The sequence below is a fragment of the Taeniopygia guttata genome, chromosome 3, assembly GCF_048771995.1.
Source record: "Taeniopygia guttata chromosome 3, bTaeGut7.mat, whole genome shotgun sequence".
NCBI lineage: Eukaryota > Metazoa > Chordata > Aves > Passeriformes > Estrildidae > Taeniopygia > Taeniopygia guttata.
The window spans coordinates 35,548,598-35,567,818 of record NC_133027.1 but is presented as its reverse complement, the minus strand read 5'-3'; the positions used below and the strand labels follow the sequence as shown (position 1 = coordinate 35,567,818).

General features: G+C 39.1%; 1 protein-coding gene across 1 annotated transcript in view; it reads left to right on the top strand.

Annotated features, from left to right (window-relative positions):
- The window catches only part of ME1 (malic enzyme 1), a 154,591-nt gene that overhangs the window by 134,787 nt on the left and 583 nt on the right, over positions 1 to 19,221 (top strand). The window contains exons 10-13 of the mRNA XM_030267522.4: positions 7,947 to 8,052; positions 10,878 to 11,020; positions 13,040 to 13,213; positions 17,524 to 17,622. Coding sequence (XP_030123382.1) covers positions 7,947 to 8,052; positions 10,878 to 11,020; positions 13,040 to 13,213; positions 17,524 to 17,622 — 522 coding nt within the window. The remainder of the gene's footprint in view (positions 1 to 7,946; positions 8,053 to 10,877; positions 11,021 to 13,039; positions 13,214 to 17,523; positions 17,623 to 19,221) is intronic.

Here is a 19,221-nt window from a genome sequence, read left to right as displayed (position 1 = left end):
TTCTTTTAAAAAGTTTCAATTTCATACTAGATGAATTTGATAATGTTTTTAAATTTTATATATCACTGTATGCCAGTTCTGCTGACTTTAGATTATTTCTGGCTTTCTTTTTCTCAACAGTCAATTATTCTGACGCTTCTGTTCTTGATCAGTTCTTTTATGGCTGCCTGCAACTGGCTGGGACTCTTTGAGCCAAAAAAATTATTTACATTTTAGCAAAGATGCAATGCCTTGAGTATCTCCAAGGTGCCACAATCACTCAAAGCGGATTCTGCCTTATTTTACTCATGTGCCATCCCAGCAAAGCAATCCTTGTTTGCTTCATCAGTTTTTCTGATGCCTGGGGAATTAATCTGTGCACTTAAATCTCCCATTTGTCTTTTTCTATATCAAGTTTTGCAAAAAGGAAACATTAATTTCTCTCTGAATGCTTGTGGCATTACTCATGCTCAGTGAGTAATGTGTGAAAACAAGTGAGGACAAGGCAAAAGGGTGATTGGTGGGGTGTTTCTCTAAAAGAGACATCACCAAAACCCATTGCCTTTGCTGGCATGTAACACTTTGACACTGTGTGCATTAGATGTACTGATGAGTTGGGGACCTAATTTGGGTGGTTTATTATTTCTTTTGCTCATGATCTGTTACTGAAATTAGTTATTGATTTGCTCAATTTTCTGCTGTTCTGTGGATTTGTCATTTACTCTGGTTCTCAGATCTTATCTTCTTGAAATCAATATCTTTATAAATTTTGTCCTGCCTGTTAACCTTGTTAACCTATTAACCATGTGTGCTTAGTTACATGGAAAGGGTACATTATAAATTTTACAGAACAAAAACAGCCCTACTTTTTTAACAATGAGTTTTAAAGTCAACACCAGAATTGTATTTCTTACTGTAATTGTACATTTTACTGCCAGCTATTATGACACTGTCTCCTCAAAATCTTGTGTCTTTTTCACACAACTGGCGACAAACTGTTTATTAGTTGTGTGTCCAAGTTGCCTAGTTTAGTTTTAATGTATTTTCTTCACCTTTATGTGTTAGAAGACAGGCCTGATCAGGAGGCACTGTCACTTTATAGAATCTCAGTATGGGGTTTAGGGAGGGCTCACATGTCTCTGATTTTTGGTTCCTAAATGAGGTGGCACAGGAGTGCCTGTCACCTGCAGGCCCTTGGACTTCAGTCAACCCCTGTCCAGTGGGTCCATATCCATACCTCCACCCTTTTTATTTTGCATTTTGTGACTTGTACCTGATGGTGTCCTGGAGTTCTGGCTGTGGACAGCCTGGCCTGTCCCCGCCCAGCCCGCTCTCTGTGCCCCTCCCATGCCATCCCTTTCATGATTTTGGGGCTTCCCATGGAGGTCTCTCTGTAGTCCCTGCCTAGAGTTCTCAACAGCCTCTAGACCAGGGATTTACTTGTGATAAAACAGATTAAAAAGCCACATAGAGACCATCTCCCAAAAGGGAGGTGCTTCACTACCTTCTCCTATGACTCTTAACCACATTTTTTTTTCCCAATTGCTTTGTTGTTTGTTTGTATTTAAACTCCGCAGTAGGGAATTCACAGGAAAAATGCAAGTAAGACCAAAACATTTAAAACATTTGCAGTTGGAAATACTCAAGTTACTAATGGACTGCTTTGCTCCCTGGTCTACAGTTCTCATGTCTTTTGTGGTTCTCATGTCTTCAGTATTTAAGAACCTCAAATTATTTTATTAATTTATCTGTGTACTGATCTCTGAGCTCTTGTTTAGATAAGCCAAAGCTGACACAGTGAAATGAAGGCAAGTGTTTATATAAATAGATTTGTGCCGCCCTGGTTGTGAGACGGGATGAGAGCCAGCGCTGCCTCGAATGTGGGACAGCGCAGCTCTGGGGGAGCTGTGCCTGATTCGCAGCTGCCTCCCAGCTGATGGAAGAGCAGCTCCTGGAGAGCTTCCAGCCCTGCCTCACTGCACGGAGCTGCTCTGCTCTTCAGCCCTGGCTCCTGCGGTAGCCCCGGCAGAACCGGCTCTCACAGGCCATGGCACTAGGCTGCACGTTGGTGCTATTTGTAAAGTTTACCTCCCATTTTCTAATTTTCCATATTCATGTCTGCTGTGCAGTCTGGTCTCCTGTTTTTACAGCTGTTTTCTATGAAAATTCTCAGGGTTTTATTGATGGGTCATTTTTGTTTGTTATCTGAGACTCAATTTGGCTATAATGTGATGATAAAAGTAACTTTCTGTGAAAACTGTGATGTACGCCTGCTTGAAACCTGATCCCTGTTGATAAGACCCTTAAACTAAAAGCTTCAGAACCCTGAAAGTGGTCCCTCTGAACTGCTTTCATTTCAAATCCAAACCACAAGCAATTTTTTCATAGAACTATTAACTACTGAGTCCTGTTGCTTCCTTTTGCTCCTTGAACTGAAAGGTCCTGGTGTTCATGTGGCTGTGTTTTGTAATAATAAAATATAATACCAACTACTCTGACCCATTAAGGAGTTAGAGACATTTTAGGATTGCCAACATCTTTCATACATAATACCACAATCAGAGAATGCTGCTATTGTTTCTTTATCTCTGTACTTCATCTGCTGATTTAACACAGTCCACCTTTGTAATTCATTTGCTAATAAAGAATTTAGTTCATATTACTTTCCATTCTCAGATACCATGGTGACTTCTAATATATCTGTTTTCAGGCTGCTTTGTTCTCTTTTGTTCAAATCCAAAATAACCCAAAGGTTTCTTGGTACGGAATGATAGTGTAATAGAAGCAATACTTTTCCACTAAAAAGTAATTTCTGGAATTTTTATTTTGAGTCTTTGGACTTAAGGATTATTAGTCTTCTTGAGTGTTATTAATATTCTCAATCTTCTGTATTCTAGTGAAAGTATGTTGTGTAGTTTATTCAGGCAGTCTGATTATCCATTAAAGATACTGTGATTTTCTTTGTGGTACATTAGTTTTTAGTAGTTTTTTTTTTTTTTTGGTTAGCTGTTTTTATTTTCTGGTTTTGGGTTTTGTTTTTTTTTTAATTCAAGAAAACTTATTAAAATGCCCACAGAAAATTACTTATCCTATAAAAGATAAGAAAAATATATAAGATTATATAGCATTTCAAATTATAAGGAAATAATCTTGGTGCTTTTTTATTTCTTTCTTGGGATGACAAATACATTTGGGAAGTAAAAGCAAGAAGAATATATAGCCTCTTTTTCTCACTTTGCCTTCCTCTTTCTATTGAAAGAGTTTGTGAGTTTGTGTCTTCCCCTCTAAATAGCTGCACAGGTATCAAATCTCTTGGTTCATCTGTGGATTTCAGTGTGAAAGACCTTCTCTTTGGATTTGGATAGTGTCCCTTGATGCAGGAGAGAGACATAAATCTTTATGTACATCTACATATGCTATACATAATAGAAAACATAATACACCTCGAGACAGCTGATACCTGGCCTGGAGGAGTCTTCATACAGCTATTTGAACAGCAGTGCAATAACATCCTTTGATAGCAGCTCCTGGAAAAAATATGTCCAAAAAAATCTCTCCCCTGTGTGGTGAGCATTGAGGTGCTTCAGTGAAACAATGAAACTGTACAGAGGTTTGCTGTACTGCAGAGGTCTTTAAACTGCTGTTTTTTCTGAGCCCTTTTGATTGACTGAATGAATTTTTAATGATGCTGAAACAGCAAGACAGTGGACTTAGACATATCTGAATGTGATTGAAGATGATGTTTCTACTTAAAAGACTCAGAGCTTCATACACAGAACCTCAGAGCTCATTCAAACTCTTTAAAATATTGTGTATTTTACATTTTTTTTCTTTTTCCTATCAGGAGAAGAAAGCAAATAACAGTAAGCTCTGTGCCGTGTTAGTATTTTATGATTGTGAAGATGCAGGCAGACCAGAGAAATTTCTCATTTACACTGCTTTGTGTTGATCCTTTACTGCTCATTTCCCAGCAGCCACAGTACAAAAGCTGGCTAAGCCAGGGCTGGAAGTGGACATGTCAGAAGATGTGCTCTGTGCTTCTGGAAGATGTTTTAGTCAGAACAGCTCAGCACTGACAGGTCCAGCCACTTTGCACCATTCCAGTGTCAGGAAGGAGACAAGACAGCAAACCACACAAATCCAGAATTGAGACATCTGCATTTTGGCTCCATCCTCTTCTCTCTGCTGGCTGACAAAAACTCTGTGATTTCTTATTCCAGCTATAGGCATTCAGGGATGAGTGTCTGGAAGCTTGTACTAAATGGACTGGCAACTCCTTATTTTAAGGAAGATACACAAAACTGAATTGTTAATTCCTTCTTGCTTGCCCTGTTGGCAGGGCACAGAGGAAAGCTAGTCATGCTCTTGCTGCTGCCTTTCTACTTGGTGGAGAGCAGAACTTAAGAATTTATCAGTTTGTGGAGAAAAAAAATACTGTCTAAAGGACTGGCCCCTAAACTATTGAAGTTTTGTAATCAGATCAACTGGCTGGTCTTGAAATCTTGAGTGTAGAGCTTAGGGAGGTGTTATGTGATCATAACATAACACTGAATTAACAATGAAAATACATTTCTGACACCGCTCCTATGAGGAAAGGCTGAGAGAACAATTGGGATTGTTCATCCTGGAGAACAGAGGGCCCCAGGAGACCTTCTGTCAGCCTTCCAGTACCTAAAGGGGCCTATAAGAAAGCTGCAGAGGAACTTTTTACAAGGGCATGTAGTGACAGGACAAGGGATTTCATCTTTAAATTGAAAGAGGGTCAATTCGTATTAGAAATTAGGAAGAAATTTTTTTATAGTGAAGGTGGTGACACACTGGAACAGGTTGCCCCAGAGAAATTGTGGATTCTCTGTCCCTTGAAGTGTTCAAAGCTAGGCTGGATGGGGCTTTGAGCAACCTGGTCTAGTGGAAGGTGTCCCTGCCCACAGCAGGCTGGATGGAAGGAGGTGATCTTTAAGGTTTCTTCCAACCCCAACCATTCTATGATTCTAATTTATTTTAAAATATAAATATTTAAAAAAACCAAAAGCAACCCAACCATATAATTTCTTTTATAAGCATTTTCCAAGCAAAAATCTCTATGCACATAGCTGTTGTGATTTTTGCTAAGCCGCATAATTTGATATTTCATTCTTAGTTAATATGCTAGAAAAAGATTTACTTGGAGACATGATCTATGCTGACTAATGGGATCAAAATAATTCAGACCAAAGCTGAATAAATAAGTAAATTTTAAATTGTTTTGGTTTTGATTTGCATTGGGTTTTTTGTTTGTTTGAGGATTCTGTTGTTTGGTTTTTGTTGGTGGTTTTTTTTTGTTTTTTTTTGTTTTTTTGTTTTTTTTTTTTTTTTTTTTTTTTGTAATGATAGCGTATCATGTGTGAAATTAAGAACAGATAGAATTTAGGGTAAGGCAGAAGTGAATCTGACCTGAGCTGACCCATCTAGCTAGCACCAATCTCGCTACCTAGCAGCCTGAAAAATGTTGTGGTGGATCACATCCTTACTGTTTCAGTACTCCCTTGTAGCCAATTTAATGAGAGATCATGGTCAGTGTCAGGACTTTGAATCCCTGGTGTTTCATCAGTAAGTGTTTTAACACCTACTCAAAAGCCAGTCAAGTGTAAAACTTATATAAAATCTACTTCATGAAGGATTTTGGTTGTTTGTTTTGACTGAAATTGAAAATGAAAGAATAGCAATATTTTTATCCACTAAGATGTTAGCCTGACCTCTTGCCTGTTATGTACTGAGGAAAAAAACCAAAGGTCACCTTTCCTGAGCAATCTGTCCAGATCTGCAGATCCTGGACGGGCTCAGAACTACCAGCCTGACACAGCCTGAAGAGTGAGCTGGTCACAGCCCTTGGAGGTGATATTTTTTTCCTTGATAGCTCAAGGCAGTCTTGTAGAGGTTGTGTTTTAAGGTCAGATGGAAAACTGGCCTCAGCAGCAACATGATGATCCATAAAGGAACCATCTCAAGAAGCAGCCTGGGTGGCAAATGGTGGCCCAGGGCACTCGCTCCTGGCTCCCCAGCAAACTGCCACCAAGCATTTCAATTCCAACCGATCAGCAGATTAGAATGAGAAGTGGCTTTTATTATAGTATTTTGAGTTAATCCTAGCAACAAGCTTTGGGTCTGGAAGTCATAAATGTTGGGGTTTCTTTTTCTTTGCTGACTAAAAAGAAAGCTTCATATTTTTCCCTTGAAAACATTAAGGAAAGTTCCTGCTTTAAAATGAGATGGGTCTAAAGTGTGTGTGCAGACTGTGGGGACATCTGCTGGGATGCTGGGAAATGGCAGGCTGCAAAATGCATATGGTGGTGGAATGATTCAGCCACAAACATGCCAAAAATGATCAATACGGCGGCATTCCCTCAGGGCTGACAATCCACCAAGGAAATCAAGTGCCCCTATCTCAGTTTTTCTGTTCTGATCACTCTAGGAGAACACTTAAGACCTTCATAAGCCCATCCAGACATAAAAACGTGTAGAAAAGAGAGATCTGTGGAAATGCCCTATAATCATGGGTGAGCCAAAAGAAGCTGGCATGCTGTGGGGCAGAGCAGCTCAGTCAGCCCTGACCACATGGCAGCTTCCTGTGGCACCTTTGGCATGGAAGTGCTTTTCCTTGCAGATGGAAATGAGAAACAGCCTCTTCTTCTGCCCACCAGCTCTGGTGGTGGCTGAGCTAGGACCAGCAGAGGAGCTTCAGTGATGGGACTGGCATGGGCACATGCTGCCACATTGCAGAAGCATGGTCTGAAATGAAGCATCGGCTTCCTCAGTTTTGTCAGAAAAGTTAATCGTGGCTTATGTCTGATGGTGTATGCAGGCCTAAATTGAGCCAAAATTTTCAAATTCATTGACTTTGGTGGAATCATGGAATGAATTCTGTTCCAATACTTACATGTAGCCTTAATAAACTTGCTAAGATTAAGGAAACTTTCAACTTATCAGTTGTAAAAGCTATGGCTGGGGAGACAATACTTATCTGTTCTGGCTATTTGGTCAAAATTACATTCAGCATTCAATTTTCCTCATGTACTTCCCTATATATCTGTTTAATCTGCATCTTTCTGTCTGAAATGGAAGGATGTTTGAAGGGCTGGAGCCATCTTCTAGACTTGTGTTTGAAAAGTGCCTTTGCAGTGATATTTTCTGCAGGTCTGAGACTAAATCAAGGGGCAGAGGTGTGCTCATTTTAAACTTTTCTGCTGAAATTTTCAGATATCTGTGTACAGACAAAGCTCTGCATATTTAGACAACTAACAGCATTTTCAGAGACTCTGGCCCATTCTCACCCTGCACTCCACGTTACACTGAGCTCAAACCCACTATGCAGCCCAAGTCAATGTCAATGATACTCTATAGCCCTTTCTCCTGCATCTAGCATATTCTTTTGGAGACCTTGTTGGCCACTGGTGCGTGGAAATTGTCAGCAGAGATCAGGGCAAAAGTTTTTTCACAGCTGAGTCAATTTTGCTAATGCAGAAACAGTGCACCAGACATCTGGTTAGAATTATTTTTATATTCAATCCTTAATAATAAATGGGTTAAATATGAAAAATGTGAAGAGAAATGTACACTCCACTATAGTCTAAATACTCATGCCATATAGTCTCCATACTTTCAGACAAGAGCAAAGCTGAAAAAGCTAGGAGAAACTATTTTTATTTTGCTAAGTTACAAATCTTGTGTAATTGCTCAAGTAGCTGTTAATATTGTGGTGTTCTACAGCTATTTTTGATTTAAAGTCCAGTTACTGAATTTGTTGACTGCTAAGACAAATAGATTAGTCCTAAATTATCTTAAGCATATTAGCTGTACACGGTGTAATTTTGTTTGATATGATAGATGCAAAAATAGAAATGAAAATAGGATGTGTTAAACCAGGTACATAAACAGGATATTAGGTTCCAATAAACTTAAATTTATTTTTCTTGTTGTTCCATACTCAGGGGCGTGCCTCATTAACACATGAGAAACAGCGTTTCGCCCACGAACATCGTGAAATGAAAAATCTAGAAGATATTGTTAAAGACATAAAACCGTCCGTGCTAATAGGTAATTTCTTTGACTTTAAGGCAATGACCTTATTCTTTGTTGAAAAAAATGGGGATGTGGCTTTGTGTGAAGAAAAGATCAAATTCCTCTGAACAGAGTTTACCTTTGTGTGTTTTCAGAAAACACTGGGTGCATAATGGACTCTATTAAGCAACTGAACAAATAGTAACTATCCAAGCATGTAACACTGCTTTCATTCTGGGCCATCCATTTTACTGGGGAAAGAATCTGACTGGGTTTCAACTTCTGATGGAGGACCTTGCCACCTTCCTAAATTACTTCTGGTGTAATGTGGAAGGACTAATACAAATAACCTCAAACTTAGAGTGAGAAAACTGAGCTAAGCTCATGTAAAGCTATGCAAATATAGGGTGCTGTATCTGAGTCTTCTCTTTGCTCACATTTAGGTCCTTAGCCAGTAGTCCTTTTTCCAGACCAAAATGCAGATTTTGCAAAATGCAGATTTTTCTTTTGTAAAAGCTGAAGGATTGTGATTTCAATAATGACTTGCTCAGCTCTCTATAGTTTGGTTATTGTATTTCAGTGACAGTTTCAGGAATGAGCTGCAAGTACTCTTGGTCTTTTTTAAATAAGTAAGACTTGAAGATTAATCTATCTAGCTAGTAAAGTCATTCATCAGGTTCTAGAAAACCAAAATGGCACAGTGATAATTATCCTACATTTTACCAGCTACCTTTTGACTATGCCTACACCACATGGTCCTTGTTCAGTAAAATCCACTTTTGCCAGTGGTCATCAGTGAGGTAAATGAAGTGTTTCTTTTCCTGTGCTATACAAAGATATGACTGGAAGAGGAGACCAAGTGGTCCAGAGAATTTACTTAGTATACTACAAGACTGAAAAAGGTAGAGGGACAGAAGAATAGAATGAAGGAATATTTGTCCGATAAAGGTGTGTGGATACTTAGGGAAGATTTGCTGCAATGAAATAGGGGTTTTATTGTGTGTAAATTTTATGTATAAACCTATGTGACTCTTCCCTCAAGGTCACTTTCACTTATCAGTTCTGTATAATGAAGTCTCTTCCATCAGAAACAGCAATAGAAACTAATATTGGGGATTTTTGGTTTGAGTGAGTAGACATTCAGTATGTTCCCTGGAGTACCAGGAGTAATGGGGAAATACATTGATAGTCGTCCTCCCACTGTTTTACTTAGCTCTGTCTGAGCAAATGCTTATACACATTTCATTGCCTGCAATGGCTCAAGGAAAAGCCTTAATTTAGATAGACCCAGTCTAAGAAACTGCAATTGACAAAAACAGCCATAAGCATTTTGTTTTATCTTAAATCTGAAGATAGTTGTCATTCTTACTGTTGTCTGTCCAGAAGCAGTTTTAGAAGACATTAAACACTTGGCAGCTGAAGATTTAACCAGAAACTAAGGTTTATAACAGGCTCTTATACAACAAGACAGGCTCTGTCTTCATCAAAGACAGAGTGGCCCAGCTGGTCTGTCAGTGCTTTTGCATCTAAGCATCTTTGTCCATTCATAGAAGGTCAAGTACAGAGAGCTCAGAATTGCAAAAAATAGTAATATGTGACAGATGATATTTTGTAGTATGTGACCGTGTGGAATCAGTCAGAAAATACTTGGAGATGCCTTCAAGAAATATTAGTCCTGAAGCACAACCTTAGAGTCAGCTCTGGGCAGTGAGGGCCCCTTTCACCTCCCCCGAAGGACCTGGGGCTCTCCTTTTAGACTGGGCACTGTCAGGATGCTCATTTGAGCATCAGTGACGAGTTGTTACAGTACTGACCTGAGAAAGGCTCAAGTTCCAGGCTCTCCTCTCCCAGCCTGGGTTTCAATCCATTTCCACTCCCCAAGAGAGGAAAAACAGTCTCTTTTCCCTGCTTTTGAAACTCAGATGCTGTGGAAAGTAGAATGGGGTGTCAGGCACAGGGGTCTCTGAGAAAAAAGGAGGCTACCTTCTCTCCAAGCCAGGTGAGAAAGGCCTCCAATAAAATAAAGATCCTTAGTTTTACTCCAATATCTGTTTATCTGTTTATTTTCACTGAAGGTGTGGATATCCTTGAATCCCCAGCTCTTGTAGATTATTCAGAAATAAGAATGTACTTGGCATCTCAAAAACATCACACACCCCCCTCATTGGTCGTGAATTGCCTGAGGTCCAAGATCTAAGTACTGGCTGCAAGTCTGCAATGCAGCAGAGTGCAACCTAAGTTAGATGATTTCATCCTGCAAGAGTGGCATTCAGTTCCTATGAACAGCATTTATAAGTGTGGACAGTATAGGGAATAGAAAAGCATCTCTGGTGCAATGAAAAGGGATGTATTAAAGAAAATCTCTTGCTGTCAGGGAAGGCCTAGACTCAAAATTATTATTTGTCAGCTCAGCTCAGATGTAGAAGGCAGGCACTTTATTCATCATGTCAGAAAAAACCTGAAATCTGACACACTGAATTTAGGAGAAACTATCCAGTCTATTGCACAAAACTTTAGGACTCAGAGCTTCATCTATCTAGTCCATACTGGACCTAGCAGCAGGTTAAGTGATAACATTTTTATTTTACACAAAGGGCCTGAGTAAAGGGAAAGGAGAAATTCACCAGATTGTACAGGGCAAATAGGTTCTGCCTTATGCTAGGGCTAATACTGAAGTTTCACTATTGCAAAATCTTCTATACAAAACTTTTTTTCAGCTACATGTTAGGAAAAAGGTTGGACTCCATTTTAAAGAGGGAGAAAGAGAAAAAGGAGCTTTATTCTTTTACAAGTGACATACATGTCTTACCTTGAACTAATTTGATTTGCCTACTTTTTATATGTGTGTTTTTCTTCTTCAGGAGTTGCTGCAATTGGTGGTGCTTTTACTACACAAATTCTTCAGGATATGGCTGCTCTAAACAAACGTCCTATAATTTTTGCTCTCAGCAATCCCACCAGCAAAGCAGAATGCACTGCTGAGCAGTGCTACAAATACACACAGGTAACCAAAGATTAACATCTTTCCAGTATAAGTCATGAAAAGTCTGAAATTAAATTTTAAAAGGGAGGAGGACAGAGGGTGGAGTAGCAGGTACTAATCATGTCTCTGTACATAGATAAAATGACTTAAATTAAGTAACAAATTTTTCAGATTTTATCAAGGCAGTTTCACTGAATTCACTGTGTGCTTGCACTCTCATAAAAACATTTCATAGCTTTTATTGGTGTAGGCAACACTTATAATCTATATTATAACCAAAGCACCAGTCACCAGCAATATTAAAGCATTATGAACTGTACCATTTTGTGTAATATATATACACAGTGGCATGATTTTCATTTGAGATTTCATAAATACTCTTTAGGGTAAGAAAATACTTCAATACATAAAACAGAATCTTTAAAATCATTCTGTTTTAAGAACTGGGGTAACTGACTCTTCTTACAAAGTTTTATGTTACATAAACATAGGTAAGAATTAAGAGAACTGAGCTTGCTTATTTATTATAGAAGTACTGATAAACACATTATCCTGTAATTCAGCCTAGAATTTAAAATGTGTATGTACCTGACTGTCTGTGTTTCATACAGGTATATTTGGATTTCTTGTCAAATTTGAATTTGAATGACGGTTTCTCATTGTTTGAAAGACAAATTTAGCATGTCCATTCCACAGCATGGATGTAATTACAGCACAGTGCAGGAGCCAGGGAAGCAGTCTGCATGAAGGGTTGGTTGTAGTGGGTAACCACATGTGGTAATCAAAGCAAAAGACACTCTGAAGTATTTGATCTGTCACCAAAACATATAATAAGCAGGCCAGGATTATAGTGCATGACACCAAACAAAACAGAATATCTGAAGAGCTGAATAGCAACAGTGGCCTATTTTTAAATGCACTGTAGTGCATTTCAGTTTCCAGTTCTCTAAAATAGGCAGAGATATTTTTGATACAAAGTGCTTCTGAAGTTCTTTAACAGTGACATTTATCACTCTAGCAGTGCTAGCATAAATAAAGGCTGACTTTTCGTCCCCTCCTAAATTCCCTGCTGGAATTTGAGGGTGCTCCCTCCCCAGAGAGGCCTGAGCCAGGGGCTTTTGGGCTGCAGACACTGAGCCTGTGGCAGTGCACATGAGCTGCAACCTAAACTGAGTTAGAGGCAGATCTCTTGTCCTCAGGACAGGTGTTACATGTAACTTGTACCCATATAGCAAAAGTCTCTTAATTCCCCAGACAGGCTGGCTCTTCCCTACTGCCTGTACCAGTCTGGCCATGATACCTGAGCCCTGCCAGCCACACTCCTACCTGGCATTACCCAAAAACCTGCTGGGAAACATTCTAATGGTTTATCAGTACTGGCAGGTGCCTGAGTTGGTGCCTTCACCCTACTCAGTATGTTACAAAGAGGGGAGCCCCAAGGTCCTGGCAGAGGAGGTTCCACACTGACTTGTGCAATTGCTCTATGGGATGATGTTCCTGGGACAGAGCTTGCACCTTGGTCATTCTGTCGAGCTGTGGAATGGGCTCAAGGGCCTGAAGTGTGGGATTGGGAAGAAAGAGCTCTGCCTGCCCACAGCTACTCAGAAATCACCCCATCCAAAAGCACATTTAGTTGGCCTTAGTGTCATTTTTGGGCATTTTGCTATTGGGAAAAAGGTCCAGTAGCATCACTTGTTGCTACCATAGCAGTATTGCCCACTTTGGGTTTCACAATTCTGTACTTCCCATGGAGCTTCTTCTGGCATGGATGCACAAAGTGAATAATGACTTCTGGCTTCAGTTTCCCTCCTTCTAAATGGTACAGATTGGGTCAGACAGCCAGAGTGAATCACCAGTGATCTCCAGCATCTGCATCCTGATGTTCTTGAGACATGTTCAAATAGCTCTAACACCTTCTCAGAAGAGATGCTAAATAGATTCAACCCAGCTTCCACATTGGTGGATATTTAAAAGAATGTGAGAAATATTTCAACAGCAATTTCTCAATTAATGTGCTTTCCTTTTCTTCTTACAATTTAGGGACGTGGGATTTTTGCCAGTGGAAGTCCTTTTGATCCTGTCACTCTTCCAAGTGGACAAACTCTCTATCCTGGACAGGGTAACAATTCCTATGTGTTCCCAGGAGTTGCCCTTGGTGTTATTTCATGTGGAATGAGACATATTGATGAGAATGTATTCCTCACAACTGCTGAGGTACGGTATTCAAGATTATTTAAATTCCTTAATTTAATGACTTAGTATTAATGAGCAATTAAACAGGAAGCACTAAACTTTAAAACGGGGAAAATACTGATTTCTGTGTAAGGCCTTTATTTGCAAGGTGTATTGTTCTTTATAAATTGTATTTGGACAAGTAATTTTAAAAAGTTAACACTTGGCCTAGGCTCACCTGACATAAACTTTACCTTCTGTTGGGAAGGATAAAAAAGAAAGATTCCAGTACTGTGCTACCAGAGGTAAATGCACATATGTACAGTTTGCATGCATGGGCACATTAGTTTGATTTTAGATTGAAAGGAATTGCTGTGATTGATGTTAGTAGCTTTGGGGTGATTCATGTGTGAGTTTTTTCCTTACAAAAAGTGTTTAAATTTGAACTATGGAGCAATAAAAAAAGAGGGAAAAAATGCTGCACCAATTAGCAGATGTGTGCATGCATTATTCAGCTCCTGCAGCTTCTCTAAGGAATATTTCATTCCACATTCTTGCTCCTTCTGTGCTCTTCATGGTTTACAGGGAAGAAAGTGGTCCTTGGCTCTTACTCAAGGGCAGCTGATAGGCAATGTGATCCTATGACAGGCAGTATCTCATGCAAAGCTTTCTTAAGGGTTGGGCACTTGCATGCTGTCCTTGTTGGACTTTCAGAGGTTTTTTATGGTGCATGCTATGGCATCTTTAAAGAGGTTTGCTAACAGCCTGCCCTCTGTAAGAAAGACATTCACAATTTCCATCTTTAAAATTAGTAAAAAGCCCAGCCTGTCTCCACTGGCTTAACCATCATAAAAGGGCAATGATCCATCTCCTCAGCCTTTGGGTAATTATATCTTCCCTTTAAGTCCTCCTTTGTAATTTCACTTGGATATGGTGATCCTCACTTCCTGGTCTAAACTGCTGTCTTAGGGTTGCCCTACTTTGTTGTAGAAGTTGCTTCATTTTGGTTTGTGTGAAAATGGTTCCTCTATGGTGAGAGCTGATGATAAAAGGTGACAAATGTGTTTATTGAACTGTGTTTCATATGACAGTCTATGAAGTCAGAAAAAAATCAATTCTGAACAAAGAAATGTAACCGTCAGGGAAGTAAAATAGCATCAGAAATGGTGAGGAAGCTTTTAAATTCTCACTTGAGGTAGACATTCTTTCCTGACTCTTTGGTATAGGTTTTGCTATACAGTTGCTTTCCCCTAGTAAAATCTCTAGAGAAGTTTGTCATATCAAATTGTGGGTTTTGTCTTGCATAGGAAGTTCTTTTGGTGTGAGGCTCCCTGGGTAGCTGCTCCCCTTACTGCTCCCAGCTCAGGGATTTCACATCTGGTCTCTTTACGTGTGAGGGGCTCTGGGCTTGGGTTAGTTGAGCTGATGGGTGCCAGAGGAGTCTGCCAGAAGAGGTCTCAGGACTTTGAAGGCTGGCAGGGCTGTATAGGCCCTTAGCTGAATAATTACATGCAAAGCAAAAGCAAAAGTGCTCTTTTTGTTTTATGTTCTTGGCTTTTTTACTGTAAGGATAAAATCAGAATAGTTTCATGGGAGTTTTAGAATAGTGTTTAGTATTCCTCATTTGAAACGGAAGCATCCCAGATGCTGCAAAATTTAGACAACCAAACCCATGCATTTTGGGTAGAGGGACCTTCTTAGATTGCCAAGGTAGCTTATCTGAACAAAAGAAATTACAAAAAGAAAGCAGCCCAAGCTGCATGCATGCACCTCCTGCTTCTTGCTTTGCCACCTCTCCAATTAAATCAGATTGAAGTCACAAATAAGTAATTATTATAACTAGAACAGATTTTGACTTCAATGTTCTTTCCTTCCTGCCAAGTAAAATAGAGTGTAACTTTGAATGATATATCTAAGGTACTGTAAGCTGTAATATCTCTTAACTGTGGGCAGTTGTTCTGTGATGGCAAGGGATGTTGCCTCCCAAACACAACAAAAGAGGCAGAGAATTATGAACTAATTAAATAGTCTTGCATGTGTGACTTGCAGTTTAGTTCAGAAATAATCCTACAAAATCTTTTCATTATGGAGAATATGTCCTCCAAAAACCAAGATGCCCCCACTTGCTTTATGCCATTTTGTCTTGGTTGCCTTTAATTTAGATCCTGCAATAAGGCTTCACTAATTTTTCTATTAAAAACTTGAATTAATTCATATTTAAAGTATGAAAATAGCCATACTAGGTTGTACCTAGGATCCAAACAGCTTGGTATCTTCCTGTGAAAGCAATCACTAGCAGAAGCTGAGGAAAAGAGGATAAATAAGAGAAATACAGAGCAATCCTTCTGCTGAAATGCCTTCTCAGATTCTGACAACATTTACTGTATGGCCTTCCTGTGCTGGATGTTTTAACTCTGTATGAGTTTTTCCTACATAAATGAGCCTAGTGGCTGTTTAAACATGTTTATGCATTTTAACATCTTTTGTCAGTTACTGTCACACTTCAATTATGAGTCCTGTGGAAAAAGAAACTCAGGATTTTCTGCTATTTGATGATTTGGTTTCCCTACAGCACCATAAGAAATGTTTGCCTTCAGTTGTCTTTTGCATTTCTTTTCAGACTTCTCTTTTTCTCCCAAGTCTATTTTTCTTTTGTTCCCTTGATTAAAAAAAAAAAATTATCATCTTTTTTATTCTCTATACCCCTCATGATTCTACGCCATTCTTGTTTGAAGTATGTGGAGAAAAACCACCCCCTGCTCAAAGTGGTGTTATACTCTGGATTTATACATTGGCACAATTATGTTTTCTGTGACACCTCTTATTTTCTCAGTAATCCCACATGTTGTTTCATCATTTTTTTCCCCTGCCACTGATCTGATGTTCTCAAGGAGTGTTTTTCAAACACCACTTGAAGAGGGTGTTGTTCTCTTTGGAAATGCTTGGGTTCCTGTTTTTGCATAGTTTTCAATGCTGTTACACTAGTATGTCTGAAGGAACAGCATGGCATCTGTACAATTGATCTTGCTACCTCTTCCACTTTGAGCACTGGCCGAATATTTTGTGGCTTGCCTTCTATCAAAAACAGAATCGCAAAAGAGAAGTACTCCACTCCTGAACCTTTAATTTTCAGTGATGCATTGCAGTAAGAGCAACTTCTTCTGCTTTCACCTTTCCTGCAGAGCCTCTTAAGCTGTTGACATCAGGGACCTCATGTTCTAAGTGCCTCCTTACATTCAGATGCACATCAAAGGGCTGTATATAATTTTGAAATAACCTGGTTGCTGTTATGGAGAGCAGAAACTTAATTTTACATTCTCTTAGCTCCCCCTAGAGGGTTTTTCTCTGCTGTATTTCTCAAGATCAGGTTTAAATGTAAACAAATACTTTTTCTTCACTTGTTGTACTCAAGAGCCTATTGATCTTGTCAGCATTTTAACTCCAAAAGGAAGAACTTATGACAGCTACCAACATTCTAGTTAGACTGCATAAGAGAACACTGAGTCCTTTTGAACCTGGGGTTACTTTAGTTCAAACTATTTATCTGCTTCTGTTGGAAGGGATGCATCCAGACACCTGTTCTGATGCAGTCCTGGATGTTTACAAGCACATGTACAGGGTCCTATTACTCGATTTGACAGGAACTGCAGGAAGTTTTGTTTGTGCTTTGTTTTCAAGTACTTTCCTAGAATATTCCCTCAAAAGTGCACTTCTTGCTTTCTCTTTGGGCTTTGTTATCAGTTGCAAGTCTCAGTGTTTCCTGGACTTTCCTGGTGTTTTCAAAACCTCTTAGTGTGTCATACATGGCTCCACCAGATGTTACCCATAGCAGAGTTCTCCTTCTATCCACATCTGGATCACCCTGAAAGGCTATTTCAGGTTCCTAAAAGACAAACAAATTGTAGCTAATGACAGCAGAAATACCAGCTGCCAGTAATTTCATTCAGAGCATTTACACTTAAGGGTTTCAGTTCTGTTCCCTGCACAGGTTAATGTGACAACTGTCAGAATGACAGGTGCTTCTTTATATTTTAGAAGTCTTTGACCCACCTGCAATTGTTGGCTGGAATTAAAATCTCACAGTGAACTATTTGCTAGTTTATGTGTGTCATGGACTTACTCAAGTAATTTTTATTGTCTGAGTGAGAAAAAGGTATAACTCCCTACATTTCTAATTCTTGTGTAGCTTCTCCTAATGACAAATGTGGTTCTAAAAAATGCTGTCTAGGTGGATTAAGCTGTATCTGTGGAATTTGCCAAAGCATAAAGATTTCTTTGCTAAAGACAATATCACTGTCTAATCAAGCTACAGCTGCATCTGCATGTCAAGTTACACGTTTGTGTTATTTCAGGTTATAGCGCAGCAGGTTACAGAAGAGAATTTACAGGAAGGTCGCCTCTACCCTCCATTAGTCACTATTCAGGACGTGTCACTGAAAATTGCTGTGAGGGTAAGTAATTTCAGCCTTTTGTGGCTTTTTGTCTTCCCACCAGCTGTACATGGTTTGATTTAATCACCTAACACACCTTGAAACAAGTTGGTTTATGTGAATTGATATTGGACATGCAGCAGTTTCAAAATTAAATTTTAAATTCAGAAATGTAAAGGCAATCCAAATACAAGGAGAGCTGTGGATCTACAGCAAGTATGTATGTCTGTAGAGGACAGACTCTGCTGTCCGCCACAGTCATGCCTTCAGCTGCAAAGCTGAAGGGCTTTTGGACCTTCATGGTTATCAGTTTCAACTTTTTGCTTGTCTTGTGTGACCTTTTTTCCTACAATTATTGTTTTCTCTCTTTGTCACCTTACTGTGAGTAATTCCACTTCATATACTTTTGAAAGAGTAACAAGGAACCCTCATACTTGAGACAGTTTCCATAGCTGCACTCATTCTATATATTTAAGAAAAGAAAAATCCTTCTCAAAGTTCATGTCTTCTCAGGCAAGTAGTAACTCTGTTCTATTCTGTGAAAATGTTACTTAAATTCATCAGGCAAAATGAAACTGGCTCTGCATTTGGCAGAAACTCAGTGATAGAAATTCCTTCTCTATTTGTGCGTGTTATAGAAAATACAAAAGAAGGAAAATGTTACCAAGTGATTCTTTCTTCCTGTTCTCTGTTGAAACTTTATTCCTGAAAATACTTATTCTGGCTCATACAACCCAACCCAAGAGGCCTCTGCCTTTTCCAGGAGAGGAACACTATCAAAATATTTTGGAATACCAAACATCGGGTATTAATTCAGACCTTATTCAACAAGTATAATTATGTCCACAGACCTGAAGATACCCTTACATAAACACCCAAAGTGCTTCTCAATCAAATGGAGTTGGGATTCAGATTAACTCAAGAAAAAAAAGTCTTAATAAGGTGCCTTGGGGTCTCAGCTTCTCACCAAACTCGAACATTCATGTTTTAAAGAGAGCTAAGAAAAGCAGGAAGAAGAACATCTCCTTTTTATTCAAAAGAGGAGCATTAGAATGTTTGCCAAAGAGTTTCAAGCAGATCTTTTCACAGTGCTGCTGCATAAAATCTGTCTGCCAGACTTCCTTTGTTTCACAAAATGTCCAATCTGAAGATTTTTTTTCAAGTAGGTGATCTTCAGATGTGAGAGGCTACTCTGATGTTTTGAGACAGCTCCAACCCCTTCTAAACTTAATTTTTGTGCAGCTGTATTTGTGATGCATAATTGATTCACTTAGGTATGATCTGGGTGAGGAAAGAGCCAGCAAATATTTGTATTTCTCCCAGCCATGCTGTGCACTGCATAGGACTACTTTTCCCCATGAGTTTACTTTTTTTGGAAGTATATTATCAAGCTATGCCAAATACTAAACTTCCATAATATGAAAGGTTTATGGAAGCTTTGAACAAATTTTCTTACAGTGCTTTGGGAAGATGGTAAACCAGGATAAAGTGATGAGAGAAAAGCAGAAATTGTATCTCAGTGTTTGGAGCTTGTGGAATATTTTATCCACCACTGCACAGTAAAAGCTAAAACACTACTGTGCAGAGAGGAGCACTGTATTTGTAACAGTCTGAACATAT